Source organism: Sorex fumeus, unplaced genomic scaffold (assembly GCF_029834395.1).
Source record: "Sorex fumeus unplaced genomic scaffold, SorFum_2.1 ptg000063l, whole genome shotgun sequence".
In the NCBI taxonomy this organism is placed as follows: Eukaryota; Metazoa; Chordata; class Mammalia; order Eulipotyphla; family Soricidae; genus Sorex; species Sorex fumeus.
Window position 1 is genome coordinate 64,743,946 of NW_026606120.1, and position 14,412 is coordinate 64,758,357.

General features: G+C 42.9%; 1 protein-coding gene across 2 annotated transcripts in view; it reads right to left on the reverse strand.

The window, feature by feature from the left end:
- Positions 1–13,622, reverse strand: part of TOM1L1 (target of myb1 like 1 membrane trafficking protein) — a 50,992-nt gene extending 37,370 nt beyond the window's left edge. Inside the window, exons 1-5 of one of the 2 annotated variants that reach the window (XR_008794249.1) lie at positions 13,353–13,620; positions 11,064–11,148; positions 8,860–8,938; positions 1,498–1,647; positions 751–873 (exon numbers count right to left, since the gene is read on the reverse strand). Coding sequence is in view for 1 of the 2 variants with exons in the window: in XM_056127389.1 (XP_055983364.1) it covers positions 751–873; positions 1,498–1,647; positions 8,860–8,938; positions 11,064–11,148; positions 13,353–13,410 (495 nt within the window). In the remaining variant the exon portion in view is untranslated. Of the gene's footprint in view, positions 1–750; positions 874–1,497; positions 1,648–8,859; positions 8,939–11,063; positions 11,149–13,352 lie in introns of both variants that reach the window. The other variant, XM_056127389.1, reaches the window with a different exon arrangement.
- Positions 13,623–14,412: the final 790 nt, after the last annotated feature.

Here is a 14,412-nt window from a genome sequence, read left to right on the forward strand (position 1 = left end):
TTTGAAAACTATCTTCTCTTTCAAAAAAGGACCCTCCTCTACTACTTTTCCCCCATTTTTATTGAAGGACCATGATTTACAATATGGTTAATAATAGTTTCATTCTTAACTTGTTCTATCAATACATCCACTACCATAGTGCTTGCTTCCCTCCACCAAAGTTCCAAGGACCCCACCCCATTTTCCTCCTCCTTATCCCCTCCAGGTAAACTCAATTCTGCAGAGCAACTCTAGTACTCTTGCCACTTTGGACATTTTTTTTTGGGCGCCCTTATTATGTCTCTTTATATTCCACATTTCCTCTACTGTTTTTAAATGATTTACGTTTGGAGACTTATTTCCTTACAGGTTCTCCGAGGATTTGCACATGCATGGAAAATTGCCTCAGGCTGGTTAAAGTGAAAAACACTTCTATCCAATTTCTAGACTAGGGGTTTTGGAACAGCTAAAATTATAGTGAAAGTTTAGAAACTATGTTATCTACAATGTGGAAAAAGCTAGTCTGATATGAGAGTGAATGAGCCTGATAATTAAAAAAAATAGACAAGTAACACCCTCATTGGCTGACCCAAAGGTCCAGCTAACAACCCCAACTTCTTGTGCTTTATTTGGTTTTCTGAGACAATACAACATCCTTCAAATCACCTGTTCTGCTTAAGTTAAATGTAATTGGGACTGTCCCTTTTGATGGAAAAGAACCTATGGTAATATATTATCTTTCTCTACTTACATCCAAAAAAGACCTCCTACCTTTTGCCTTGTTTCATTCTCAGCATCTGAGGGAGGAAATTGAACACCTTTCTTAAGCAGGTCAAGGTACACCTCTTTCACTTCACTTACATCCACACCTCCTGGGAAACCCTGGGACCAATTCTGAATTCAAGAGAGCATGCAGAGTTAAAACCAAAAAACAAACAACAATCCAAAACCAAAATTCAATTCTGAAGCTGGTGACAGAAAATCGGTGACAATTATGTACCTTACTCAGAAAAATCTACTTTTGAATGTCATGGACAAAACACACATTTTCAAAGACTATTAACATCATATTTTTTTAATCATCAGATTCTCACACTTCAACATTTTACTGAATATGAAACAGATATTATGGATTTTGCAGGGACTTACTAAATCCAGGCTTCATAGTCAAATTCTAAAATAACATCTGTAGCTCTTTTGCTAAGTAAATTTAAAAGTAGTCAGTTATATATTCCAGAACATAGTTTCCATGCCTGCTAAACAAATAGACATATCACTTTTTTTCCTTGCATGACAAGGATAAAAATGGAAAAATCTGAGAAAAGCAGGAAAAAATCTGCAAATTCTTCAGAAAAAGCTCATGATCCAATACTAAGAAATGACTGTCACATGGTATAATAACACTTTCTATCTCACTTCTAGTTTTGTAAAGGATCACTAAACCAATTGGGAAATACATAATTATATCTCTAATCTTTGGTGTTTACCATCCATCTCATAAACATTCCACAGACTTACCTTAATGAAACTTAAGATTCTATTCTGAATGTCTAATGGCAGGGTGTATCTGGGACTCAGCAGCTTAACTAAACTATCTTTAACGAATTCCTTCTTCACAACCAGAGACTGGAAACGTGGACCACAGTTCTGCATGCACATGTCAATAAGCTAATTAGAAAGAAAAATTAAACATTATATCAGGCAAAACCACTTAACATTGTTAAAAAAATCTAAGGAATAATTTTCACTAGCATTCTTCTTAGCCAAGAGAATTCAGTACCTACTAAAACGTATGATAAAACCTTAGCTTTGGGCAATGTGAGGAAGTATAGGGCAGAACCATTTGGGGCACAGAATTCTTAGGGAGTCAGAACCTAACAGGAGGATTAACAGCAAAATGAGATAAAGAGAAAAAATAGAAAGCACAGGGTGAGATTTTTCCCAGCTTTTCCTGAGTATGTGTTTGATAGTCCTGGTGTCTTATTGTCCTTACCTTACTAATGGCAACCCCTGTTTCTTCCACTCTCAAAACCACCATCCTTTGGAGACTTTTAAATGCAAGTAGGGAAGTTTGGATAAATTGTAGTCATCCGATCTTTATCTAGAGTGGTGATAATTTAGGCCAGGTGGTCTGACATCACTTCTCAAAGAGGTTGGGTTTTGAAATTTTAAATTCAAATGAGGATACAGCAACATGGAAACATAAACAGACAGATATGACAAAGGAAATGAATTGTGAGAAAGAAATTTGTACTTGGTTATAAAATCTTTAGGGAAATTTGGGTCACTGAAGAGGTAGGATAAAGTCTGGAGGGGCAACATTCAGTTAGTAAAGAAATGAATTTTGGGGCTGGAGCGATAGCACAGCGGGTAGGCATTTGCATTGCACGCGGCCGATCCGGGTTCGATTCCCAGCATTCCATATGGTCCCGTGAGCACCCTCAGGAGTAATTCCTAAGTGCAGAGCCAGGAGTAACCCCTTTGCATTGCCGGGTGTGACTCAAAAAGCAGCTCATGATGACTCAGAATAACAAAATAGTGGGCTCTTTAGTAGAGCTCTTAACTTAGAGGAAATATGTAGAGGTAGGTCAAAAGTCATCAAGGATGCCTATGATAAACAGAGAAGACTGGGTAGGACAATGGAGTTTGCCTGCTACACAGATCAGAAAAGAGAATTCAATAAAAGTGATTGAAGACCAATGAACAGAAACTGAATGTTTGGAACCCAACCATTTTCAGGAAGATGGGGGAATCAAACAGGTGTATGGACTATGAACAGATTAATGGGTCCTATAGTCACCTTGGAAAACAAAACATTTTCAATAGTGCAACAGAAAAAAATATATAACCAACGAATGAATAAGCTAGTGGTAAAGAACTGCATACAGAAGGCAAATATCTAGAAGTGACTGAATCTCTCCTTCACAAACTCCCACCTTGGACCAGAAGCCATGGAAACCATAGCATTCCCTAGCATGACATATCCTTGAAAACTGTCCTTACAGCATGCTGTGCTGTGTCATTTTCAGGGCAATACAAAGAAGAGTGAAAGTTGTAGTTTTAAGAATAATGTGACTAGGAAGGCGATCAGAAAAACACCAAAGTGGAACAAATGCAAGTAGGGAAAAATCTTTAAGGTCAACGAGAATGAAAAAGAACAAAATCCAAAACATTAAAACGAACCTCTTTCCTAGATTTCAGTGTCAATTTCATTGGCTTATTATTGTAGACTTCCTCTAGGTTTTTAATTATTTTTTTAAATTATAGCTTAGGTGATGTGGTTACAACAGTAATATGCTTAGGCTTATGGTATTCATTCTACAAAATTAGTGCACCCAACTTCCCTCACTGAAGTGCCCAAGACTCTCCACTGCTGGCCCTGCATCACCGCTAGTTTGGTCTTCGTTCCTCTTAGCTTTCTAACCATGGCTTGGTAATCAGCTCTGTAAACTAAAACCAAAGGGTTGTTATTGTTTGATACTGTTTATTCCCCTTGTTCTGGTCTCTTTCTAGTCAACAATGAGTGAGATCATCCAGAATTTGTCCTTCTCTGACTTATTCATTTAACAGGATAGCCTCCTGTTCCATTCATGGTGCGATGAGCTTCATGGAGATGTATGTAGTTTAATGCAAGATGTATGTAGTTTAAAGAGCTAAAAGCTGAACAATGTCATGTTGTCTAATACACTGAGTTTTTCTTTCTACTCTTTGGTTTTTGAGCCACACCCAGAAGGTGACCTGCATAAAATCAGTTTCAATAAGAGTGAAATGTTAACATGAGCATCTTCTTTGTTTCCCACTGGAATCTAGAATGTCAGGATGAATTACTTCTCTATCACTTCTTTCATTGTGTTCCCAGTATCTCTTTCACGGCCCACCCCACTGAAAAAACAATAAAACTTACTGTGGCAAGTTGGAGGAATTAAATACGCTCCCTTTCCTTTACACATTTTGAAATTGGGCTTTGGTGCAATTTCCATATTCAGATAACCTAACCATGATCTGACAGAATAGGAAATCTAGCAGCAAATAGAAAAAAAAACTAAAGAGGGTGCAAGTTTTAGCCAATCACCTATTTGGCTAGGAAAATTGCCTATCTTTAAACAAGTTAGGACCTTCCATCTGCAAATGGGTAAACTATCCTTTGGAGACTTTTAAAATTTCAATGAAATACATATATAAACAACCTGGTATTCAGTGCAAACTTAGCGATAGCGCAGCGGGTAGGGCGTTCGCCTTACACGCGGCCAACATGGCCGACCCGAGTTCGATTCCTCCGCCCCTCTCGGAGAGCCCGGCAAGCTACCGAGAGTATTGGATATGCCAGACACAGTAACAACAAAGTCTCCAATGGAGACGTTACTGGGCCCGCTCGAGCAAATCGATGATCAACAGGAGGGCCTTTACCTTTACCTTTACCATAATCATCATGTTTCATAGATGAATTCCTATCAGGAGAGAATGTGTTGGTTTGCTAATGGAAGCATTATTTTCAGAAAGCTAAAAAACTCGTGGCACTTTGAGAAGTATGAATTGTAGTTTGCTCAGTATCACTTGGGTATGGCGCAGATAAGAAATAAAAGCAAGGGGGATGGAGTGATAGCACAGCAGGTAGGGCATTTGCCTTGCATGCGGCTGACCTGGGTTCGATTCCCAGCATCCCATATGGTCCCGCGAGCACTGCCAGGAGTAATTCCTGAGTGCATGGGCCAGGAATAACTCCTGTGCATCGCTAGGTGTGATCCAAAAAGCAAAAAAAAAAAAAAAAAGAAAGAAAGACAAGCAATTTCCCACTGGGGAGGAGTACGGGCAAAGTATGCACATACTCCAATTTCCGCCCATATCCCAGAGATGTGCAACTCTGGGCTCCCTGGCATGTCACAGCTGGTCTAGTGTATGTGCATGTGAAACATCTTGTCTAGGGGAAGGTTCTCCTTTGTGGCCTGAGCTGCTGGGATGAGCACTGCCCACTCTCTACCCTGTCTGAGCATGCTGAAAACAGAATGGCCAAGAGTTATTCAATATTAGAAGTATTGGGGAGTCTTTTTGTTTTGTTTTGGGGGCCACACCCAGCAGTGCTCAGGTCTTACTCCGTGCTATGGGATGACCCTTAGTGGTACTCAGGGGACCATCTTGAGTGCCAGGGAGCAAGCCCAGCTTGGCCATGTGCCCTACTGGATATACAATCTCTTGCGCCCCTGAGGTCTTTATTTAGAAGCCAGATGATGCGCCAAGAAACATGCCGTAGGAACTTGTATACATCAATCAACTCCCCCGCTCCTCCTCGGAAACCAGATTTTCTTATGTCATTTTGCCTGAACTCAGTTTCTGAGAATCTATCTATGAGATGATTTGAGAAGTGACTGCAGTTCTACTTCTCACTGCCAATTTCTAAATCAGGCTCAGAAAACCACACTTTGGGGCCATCGGAGCCAAAAACCACACCAAGGTATGAGCTCATCCCAGGAAATAGGATATTTTACAACCAGGTCCCAGGAACATTTGACACTTGGCAAATCCCCACAGCTCTCCATCTCAGTGGCGCTCCACAAGAGTAGATTCCTAGAAACCTGTTTATCAACTTTCTGGACCAGAGTACTTTCTTGCTGAGACACAGCCCCACGAACTCATTCTTCAAGACTAAGCTTGTTGCAGAGAGGCTGGTAATAAAACTCAATGCATGGCTTCTTGACAAAACCGTTCCAGTGAACCACGACAGTAGGAAATCATGGTCTGGTCAGATCCTATCAAAGACCAAATCCAAGCTAACAAATCCAGGGAGAACCCCAAATGACAGGTAATACAAATCATGCTCTCATCACTTTAGAGAAGTTATGAAAGAAATGCCAACAACAGGGACTCATTTTATTTAAAGACTCTAACCTGCAAAGATAATTGTCTTTGACAGACGTTCGCATATTCTTTCTGGAGTCAATTTCCCTGACCAAGTGTGGTTTAAGTTAATATTAAAGCCATTCTGACACTTTAAATGCACAGCTGCAGTGAGGCAAGAAGACTCGGTCATTAACTATCTGGCAGAGGAAGCTGTAAGAAGCCATCAAGAGTTAAAGCCCGATTTTATTTTACTTTACTTTTATTTGCCTCCTAAGCAAGGCTCAGGAGTCCTCAGGGGGCCACTCCTGATGATAACTGGCCAATCATGCCCGATGGTTTGATGCCCCTGCCCAGCAGTGCTGTGGGTCACAGGCACAGCTACTCCCAGGGTTCAAAGGGGACATGTAGTACTGGGGCTAAACTCAGAATGTGCACTCTGTAAGCAATCCTCCTGGCACAGACCTATTTCCCTTTCTATGGGGGTTATTTTCCTACCCACAAACTGTGACTCTTCTCTTTATTTTGGCACAGGTTTTAGGTTTGCTCGCCCTGCCAAAGTAGAAGGTACCTGAGGTGAAACAGGCAGATGGCTGATAGTAAGGCTTGAGAGATCAAACTACCTGGAGGAAAGGAACAGAGTGAATCCAGAGGAGAGCTAGAAGAAACAGCACTCTCGAATACCCCAGGTTCCTCAGGAGACAGTTGTGTCCATCATCATCCCATGGATCATACAGGGATGGTGAGCATGGAACAGCAATAACCACAGAAAACCTCAAGGAGGCTGGGAGTATTGAACAAAGAGGAAAACCCAACACACAGAGCAAAACACTAAGAAGGGAGACTTTTGAGAGGACTAAGTTCATCTTCTGTCCTTCACTAATTCCCCTAACTCAACAGTCTTGTGATACCCCAGACCCACTTCATTCCATAAAGCTCCATCGTTCACCTTCACTTGACAGTATTGACTAGGAAAATAGGATAGGGGCTGGGAGGGAGATACACTATCATTCAGCCAATAGTTAATCATCTCATCCATGGGTCCTGCAAACACATGAAGTTGAAGATTCAAACCAAATACGGTAGCTAGTCATTTCTAGAAGCCTGATTTGCTCTGAGATACTGAGTGATTTGGGCTCAAATCAGGCCTGTGTTACTTAAATCTTATGTGGGGGTGGGGGAGGAGCACTTAACCTCAGGTCAGTTCTGTGTCTACAAAATAGAGTTAATAATGTAACCTACTTCACAGGGCTGTTGAAAGCATCAATCAGGCCCCAGGCAAAGGTTTATTTCCATCATTGATCTACTGTTCTGCTATGTCTATTGATTCGTCTGACTTCTCTCTCAGAGTTCCCACCATGAAGTCCTAAAGTGGCTTCTAAGAATAGAGAAAAGTTGTGTTTTTGTTTTGTTTTTCTTTTTAAATAAATAAAGGTGAAGAAAGTTCTCTAAAAAACACATGCAGATCCCAATTGGAAGAATTTTGTCAGAGATTTCACCAAAACCATTCAGGTTGGGGCTGGAGCAATAGCACAGCGGGTAGGGCATTTATCTTGCACATGGCCAACTAGGGTTCTATTCCCAGTATCCCATATGGTTCCCTGAGCACCCCCAGGAGTAATTCCTGAGTGCAAAGCCAGGAGTAACCCTGAGCATCGCCTTGTGTGACACAAAAAGCAAAAACAAACAAACAAACAAGACCTATTCAGGTCATTTCGATGGCACAGTGGGTAGGGCATTTGTTCGATTCCTCCATCCCTCTCCGAGAGCCTGGCAAGCTACTGAGAGTATCCCACCTGCACTACAGAGCCTGGTAAGCTCCTCAAGGTGTATTTGATATGCCAAAAACAGTAACAACAAGTCTCACAATGGAGATGTTACTGGTGCCCTCTCAAGCAAATCAAATGAACAATGAGAGGATAGCCCTACAGTGCCCCACCTCTTCAAAGTAACTTCTCTCCCCCAGGAAATCAGGGAGCTGTACTCACATCTGCCCTCTGGTGAACCTCTGAGAAAGCCTTTAAGGGATACTGGTTATCAGTGTCCTGCCATAACCATAACCATGCAGTAGGGGCTGAGGTTGGACAGAGAGAAACAAAGACATGCAAAAGAAAATAGAAATCCAAGCACTCTCAGGAAACAGACAGGACTTGTAAAACATTGACACAAAAAGGGCAACTCACCAAGGTGACTGGAGAAGTCATATGGCCAAGGATTGGGGAGAAATGGGAACAGGTGACGTTAAGTGTCCACACCCAAGTCACAGACAAGATGGCACACAGGACAACTGCTTAAATCAAAGAACATTCTCCAAATTATACCAAGTAAGAAAACCTGGTGAAGATGTCATAAGCTATTAACCCCTCAGAATTCCACAAGGGTATTCAACAGAAGCAGTGAGCCAACAAGAAAGCATTTTTTCAAGACTTTCATTCTCCTACGGGTAAAGCGCACAAACTTCTTGACCAATTCAGTGATCCTACGTTTTTAATTACTAGTTAAAATTCCATCCCCTTACCTGGAAAAATAGTATTTTGTATTTATTTATTTTTTTCCATAAAATACAATTTCCATAAAATAAATACTATTGCAATCAAATCAACTCTCAAATTTTCCAAGTCTCAATGAATTTTCAGTTATTAAAAAAACTTTTGGCTAAACTATTCTCAGAATGGACTGGAGCGACAGCACAGCGGGTAGGCAGTTTGCCTTGCATGCGGCCAACCCAGGTTCGATTCCTCCATGCCTCTCTGAGAGCCCAGCAAGCCACCAAGAGTATCCCGCCTGCATGGCAGAATCTGGCATGCTACCCGTGGTATATTTAATATGCCAAAAGCAGTAAAAAAAAAAGTCTCACAATGGAGACGTTACTGGTGCCCACTTGAGCAAATTGATGAACAACGGGAGGACAGTGCTACGGTGCTATTCTCAGAATACACACACACACACACACACACACATACACACACACACACACACATACACACACTCAGAACTAAAATCGTGACTATAGTTTGGAAAATTCTAGGTCTCAGTTACAGTACTTACTGACAAGGTAAGTTGGATTTCTTTATGATTGTAGTTTTTGGAAATCCTTTTCTTCAAAGCTTTAACTGCATCTTTTGGCCTAGAGCAACAAATAAAGGCAGCATTAGTTTAAGCACAACTGAACACAATTAATCTCTGAAAAGCAGGATGGATTATGAAACAAAGTATGGGCAAAGGAGAAAACCAAGATCCTTGTTCTGCTGTGTGACCTGGGTAGATCATTTCTCACACATATTTTTATCATATCTAATGGTAGATAAAACTACCAAGTACCTTGAAAGAATCAAATATTTACATAACTACATGAGTATTACTTGAAGGAGAAAATGTACAGGGCTGGAGAGATAATACAGCTTGGTAAGGTGCCTGCCTTGCATGCAGCCAACCTGTTTTTGGTCCCTGGCATCCCAAATGGCTCCATAAGCCCTCCAGGAGTGATTCCTGAGTGCAGAGCCAGGAGTAACCTCTGAGCACTGCTAGGTGTGACCCAAAACAAAACAAAATGAAACCAGGAGGGAATGTGCTCACATTCATCTCCCTCTACCAATGCACAACAGATTACGGGCAATGTACTTTCTAAAAATGGTGGTAGCTACCTATTTTGATTAAAAAAATTTCCTGAACACCCTATGAACAAGAAGATGTAGGAGGAATTAGACTAGGTCAGCTTCTGATATGCCACAACTTTATGTGACAAAGGTAGCACTAAATCAAGAGTCAAAATTTACACTAGAGAAGGTCAACAAGAGGTATAAACTTCCAGTTACTTATCCTAAGAAAAATTTTGCATGTAACAGGCAATGAATGTTAACTTATTATGGATATCATTTCCCAATACATATGTGTCAAGAGTTAAAAAAAAAGTCAACTGAAAAGACATAGATCCCTTTCATATATTACCTTCCAAATATTAGAATGCACAAGCAGAATGCCTATTAGATGATAAAAATTGTGATTACATTGTTAGTAGTGCTCTAAAATATAATTCTAGAAATAAATTATTTAAAGCATTAATATTACATCTTGCTTAAAACTCAATTTAAACTGACTAATGCTACATCTTGGTTTAAATATTTAAAAATATATAAAGTACTAATTTAAATTATTAATGCTATATATTTTAATATACTAAAATTATATTTTAATGTTTACATATTACAAATTTATATTATATAATATTAATGTGTACAATAGATACAATTTTTATATTTTATATAGAGCATAATTCAAAAAATATGTTATTTAAACTACTGATTAACACATCATGGTTTAAAATCTTGGTTCAAACTGGAAATGTTGGTGAGAAGAAAATTTTGTTTTAAAAAGAGAAAAATTATGTTGAGTTATTTCTTGTATAATCAAAGAAGAAGGTACCATTAATGAAGAAGAGTCACAGAGGAAAATAAATATAATAAAGGAAAAATACCACAAAACTGAAAATACTAACCACAAGGACTTCTATTTCCTATACAATCCAGAAGTATGTTGTCTTCATCACAGAGAGTAAATCTCTTGCACTATCCTGTCACTTATTAGTTAATATACACAAGAAAATGAACAGCACTGTATTTCTTAAAATAATTCAATTCAAACTAGATTTACAAAATAGGGGTCTTAATGAATTCTTCCAAAAATTTTTACTACCCAAGTATTTGAAGTGCAACATAAGACAAAGCACATCATTGACAAATACAGCATAAACAGGAAAAGTTGCAGGTGAAAGAAGAATATGGTCCTGTGACAGGGAGAGGGGAAAAAAAAGGCTGCTTGCTAACTTCCTGATCAATAGTGATAATTGATCAGAAATAGATCATTATCAGGACTTTAGGTCTTTTCAAAACATCTTTCTTTGACTTAAACATAAAACATTAGCAACAGGAGGTAGAGAAGTCCTTAAAGAAAACAGACTCAAAAAAACATTCAAAAAATTTGGAGCTTACAGAAAATAATTTGAAACAATGAAGAAAAAGAAAGCAAAAAGGGAAAGGATTTCCAGATATTCCACATAGCCAGTATTTCAACATGAAATAATCTGATATTTAAACTTGACACCTTCAAATGGCAATGGGCACCAATGAGAGGGTGATAAAAACAAAACTTCTCAACAAGAAAACCAGAGATAATTTGGGAGCAATGTTTGGTAGTTTTTATTCTTATCAGAGGCAAATGTATGACAACCTCCCACCTCCCACTGTGGTACTCACCCATCACCTGTAGTATTAATCATGTCACAGATGTGCATGAACTGGCCCCAATCTTCAGTCTGAACTCCAGCAAATGTAGCCTTTTCTGCAAAGAGAGAGAGCTGTCTGAGACAACAGAACTAAAAACAAAACAAAACAAAAAACCTGGTCTTCCTGAAATAATTTGTCTAGGTTTCACTAACAGAGTACTATTAAGTTTATAGGGCAAAGGAAGTTTTTCTTCTCCAAGCAACACCCAGTAATTCAGAAATCAATCAGAACCCACACTGAGAATGCTGCTATTGCAAGAGTAATGAGTGACCCACTAATAAAAGCCTCAGGCACAGTGCTTGGCTGCAGGGCCAGGCTGGCTAAATCTCTGTTTGCCGGCAAGCTTTTCAGAACAGGGTAGACACTACCTACAAGGTGAAACACACAACATCCAGTATTTTATCTTACCTGATTTCACTTAACCCACTGTAAGAGAGGAATGAAGGAAATTGCCCAAAGCTAATAGCAGGTACCAGGTACAACTAATATTCATCTCTAAATTGTCTGATCCCAGTTCTTTAACTTATTTACTCTCCCGGGGGCTTGAGAAAAAGGCCACAGTTATTGAAATTTTACCTTCGATAGAACAAGAATACCCTGAGCACTTGCCACTCTGCTTAAAAATAAGCACTTAGCCAGATTGAGTTAAACATGTCTTATAAGAGCTCTTTTGCCATGAAAACATGTGGTCTTAGGGGGAATTAAGAGAACAGAATTTAAAAGGACAGTGAAGAGAGGAAAATAATGATGGGGCTGGGAGAACCCCAAAGCTTAGCCTGCTTCCCAACCCCTAGGAATTTGAATCTGGCATGCCAATGAACAAAGCTGACCAACCTCTATTGGTTTGGCACATAATTACTTCCTCCCTCCTAGCTGCCTAGGAAACTTCTATTCACCCTTCAAAATCCATGGCAGAGAGTCAGGAAGGCAGCTCAAAGAGAGCAGGCGGCTCCAGGTCTGCTTCCCACCAGCACGTGATTCCTGGAGCACCACTGGCTGTTGGCCCAAAACTAACAAGGCACCGTGTGTCAATTTCTTACTTTCTATAAGTTTTGGGTGCTTGGCATTTTCCATGTATTGCAAAATACTGCACTCTTATTACAAAATTGTGTCTTCTTCCCTACAAGACTAAGCTTTTCCTGAAAGCTGGCATCACCTTTGCCTTGCAAAGAATTAGTACCTGTAGACGAGTTAAGTGTTTAGAAAATTTACCTACAAAGATGCTATCTGAATCCACTACAGCTCCGGGCTCATTTTAAAAACCCGATATAGACAAAGCTATCACTAGTTGTCAAAGTGTTTTTCTCCTCTAGGTTAGAGATATCTGACCATCTCATTCTCACGGCTCAGGCTAAGGAATGTCTTCCAGGTCACACAAACAGCGAACTGAGCTGCAGCCAAAAGTCTCCAAATCTGAATCCTCTGACTATAATTACCAGGTTCTCACGATTTCCTCACCCCACTAAATTCCCTACAGACATTATCAGGCATCCCCTAGCATCATTATGCCCTCCTGCCACACCCAGTTCCCAAGGGAAGGAAACTGAGAGGGGGAGACAAAGAAAAAACCCGGAGCTGAGCTTGGTCGCACGGTCCAGCCAAGGCGATCTGCATGCATGACCAGTCCCAGGCGAGCGAGATGCGTGGGGGCAGGCACCTGCAGGGCTCGCTGTCCACGGCAAGAAGTCTCCAGAGCATCCCACAGCTCCCCCTCCGCCGCCGTTCCTGCACTCCAACCTCCTTACACATTTCCATTCTCTTTGTTTACCAGAGGGAGAAGAAAGTAACAGGTTGCAAGGGCTCGGCGCCAGAGAGAACTGGTTTGGCGAGAGACCAGCCTATCCCGGCGGTCACACCACTCACCCTCCCAGCCCTTATCTTCCCTCGGTAAAACGGACCCAGAGCCTTCGAGTGCACGCGCCCGAGTCGCAGCCTTCATCTCTCTTTGGAGACGCCGCGGCACCCCACGGTGCGCCCTCTGCACGGTCACCTGTTGGGATCCCGTCCCCAAGGGGCGGTCGTGGCCAAGCCCGTTGTGCACAGGGGTTTCTAGAGAGCGGCAGCCACGCAAGGAAAGTCCCAGCTGGGAAGGCGCGGGGTGGCGGTGCTGGGAAAGCTGCGGGAGGAGCGGCAGGTTTTCCCCCAACTTGGATCCAACTCCTTCTTCCCCGCGCCCTAGGGAACGGAATCCAGCGCGGCGCTGGGTTCCGAACCCCCGACCCCCGGGCCGCGCGCAAGCCCTCCCGGGCGCCTCCTTACCGATGAGGTGGCCCACGGAGGTGGCATAAGGGTCCCGGTGGCTCTTCCCAAACGCCATCGCGGCTCCTGCGAGCCGGGGCCCAGGAAGTGTGCCCGCAGCGCGCAAGGCTCGCGGCTCCACCCGCTCGCTCGCTCGGTGGCCCTTGGCTCCTCCTCTTCGGCCGAGCGCTCCGGGGCGCGGGCGGAGGCGGCGCGTTCCTACCCGGGCCCGGCTCGGGCTCGGCTGGGGAGAGCCGGGGCGGGGACTCCCCGCGCACCTGCTGCCGCCGCCGCCCCCGCGCTGCGCCCGCGCCTTCCCGGGAGGACCCTGGCCCGCTTCTCGCCCGCGCGGGGCCCAGCGAGCTCGGATACCCCAGCTCCTTGGCGCGGCTAGGGGCGACCCTTTCTGGGGTGTGTGTTGGGGGTGGAGGGGGGGAGGGAGAAAATGTGGGATCTAAAACGCATCTCGGGTCATTGTGAGACTCAAAGGACGTTAACTTCTTAGGGCACTGTTTGCACCCCTCCCCCTACCCCCCAAAAAATATTTAATCCCGGAATGATTGCGCTCCAGATCTCTCCCCCGCACGGTGCCCGCGCCCCCGATGGGGAAGAGGAGGATGGGCGACAGGGCCTTTTTCGGGCTGCAGGGGGTGCAAAGAGGCGGGGTTTGACTTTGGGCTTAAGGGGCCTCGCAGCAGTCGGCTTCCTTGGGCTCGCCCCCATTTCCCAAGAGACACCCCCTTCACCCCCCCCCCCCCCCCCCCCCACCTCCCGCCTCGGCGCTGCTAGGCAAACCACACGGTCCTGGTCCTCCCTCCTGGGAACTGTGTTTTGCAGCGAAACGGAGGACAAGGGCCTTCCGCGGTCTTGGCGGGGAGGACAGTTGGCCTTAGGGCCGCTTTGGAATGTCAATCCGAGCTGGAACAGACCAACCTCTTTCCAAGTGCCCTTTCAGAAGCGGAATTTATTTCCTTTCTCTGTGCATTCAATTAACATCTGATTAAGGAGCCCAAACTGTCGCCAGACACGCCGGGAGCCTGCGGGAGCGTGGAGTCTCTAGGTGATTCCTATTAGACTTCTG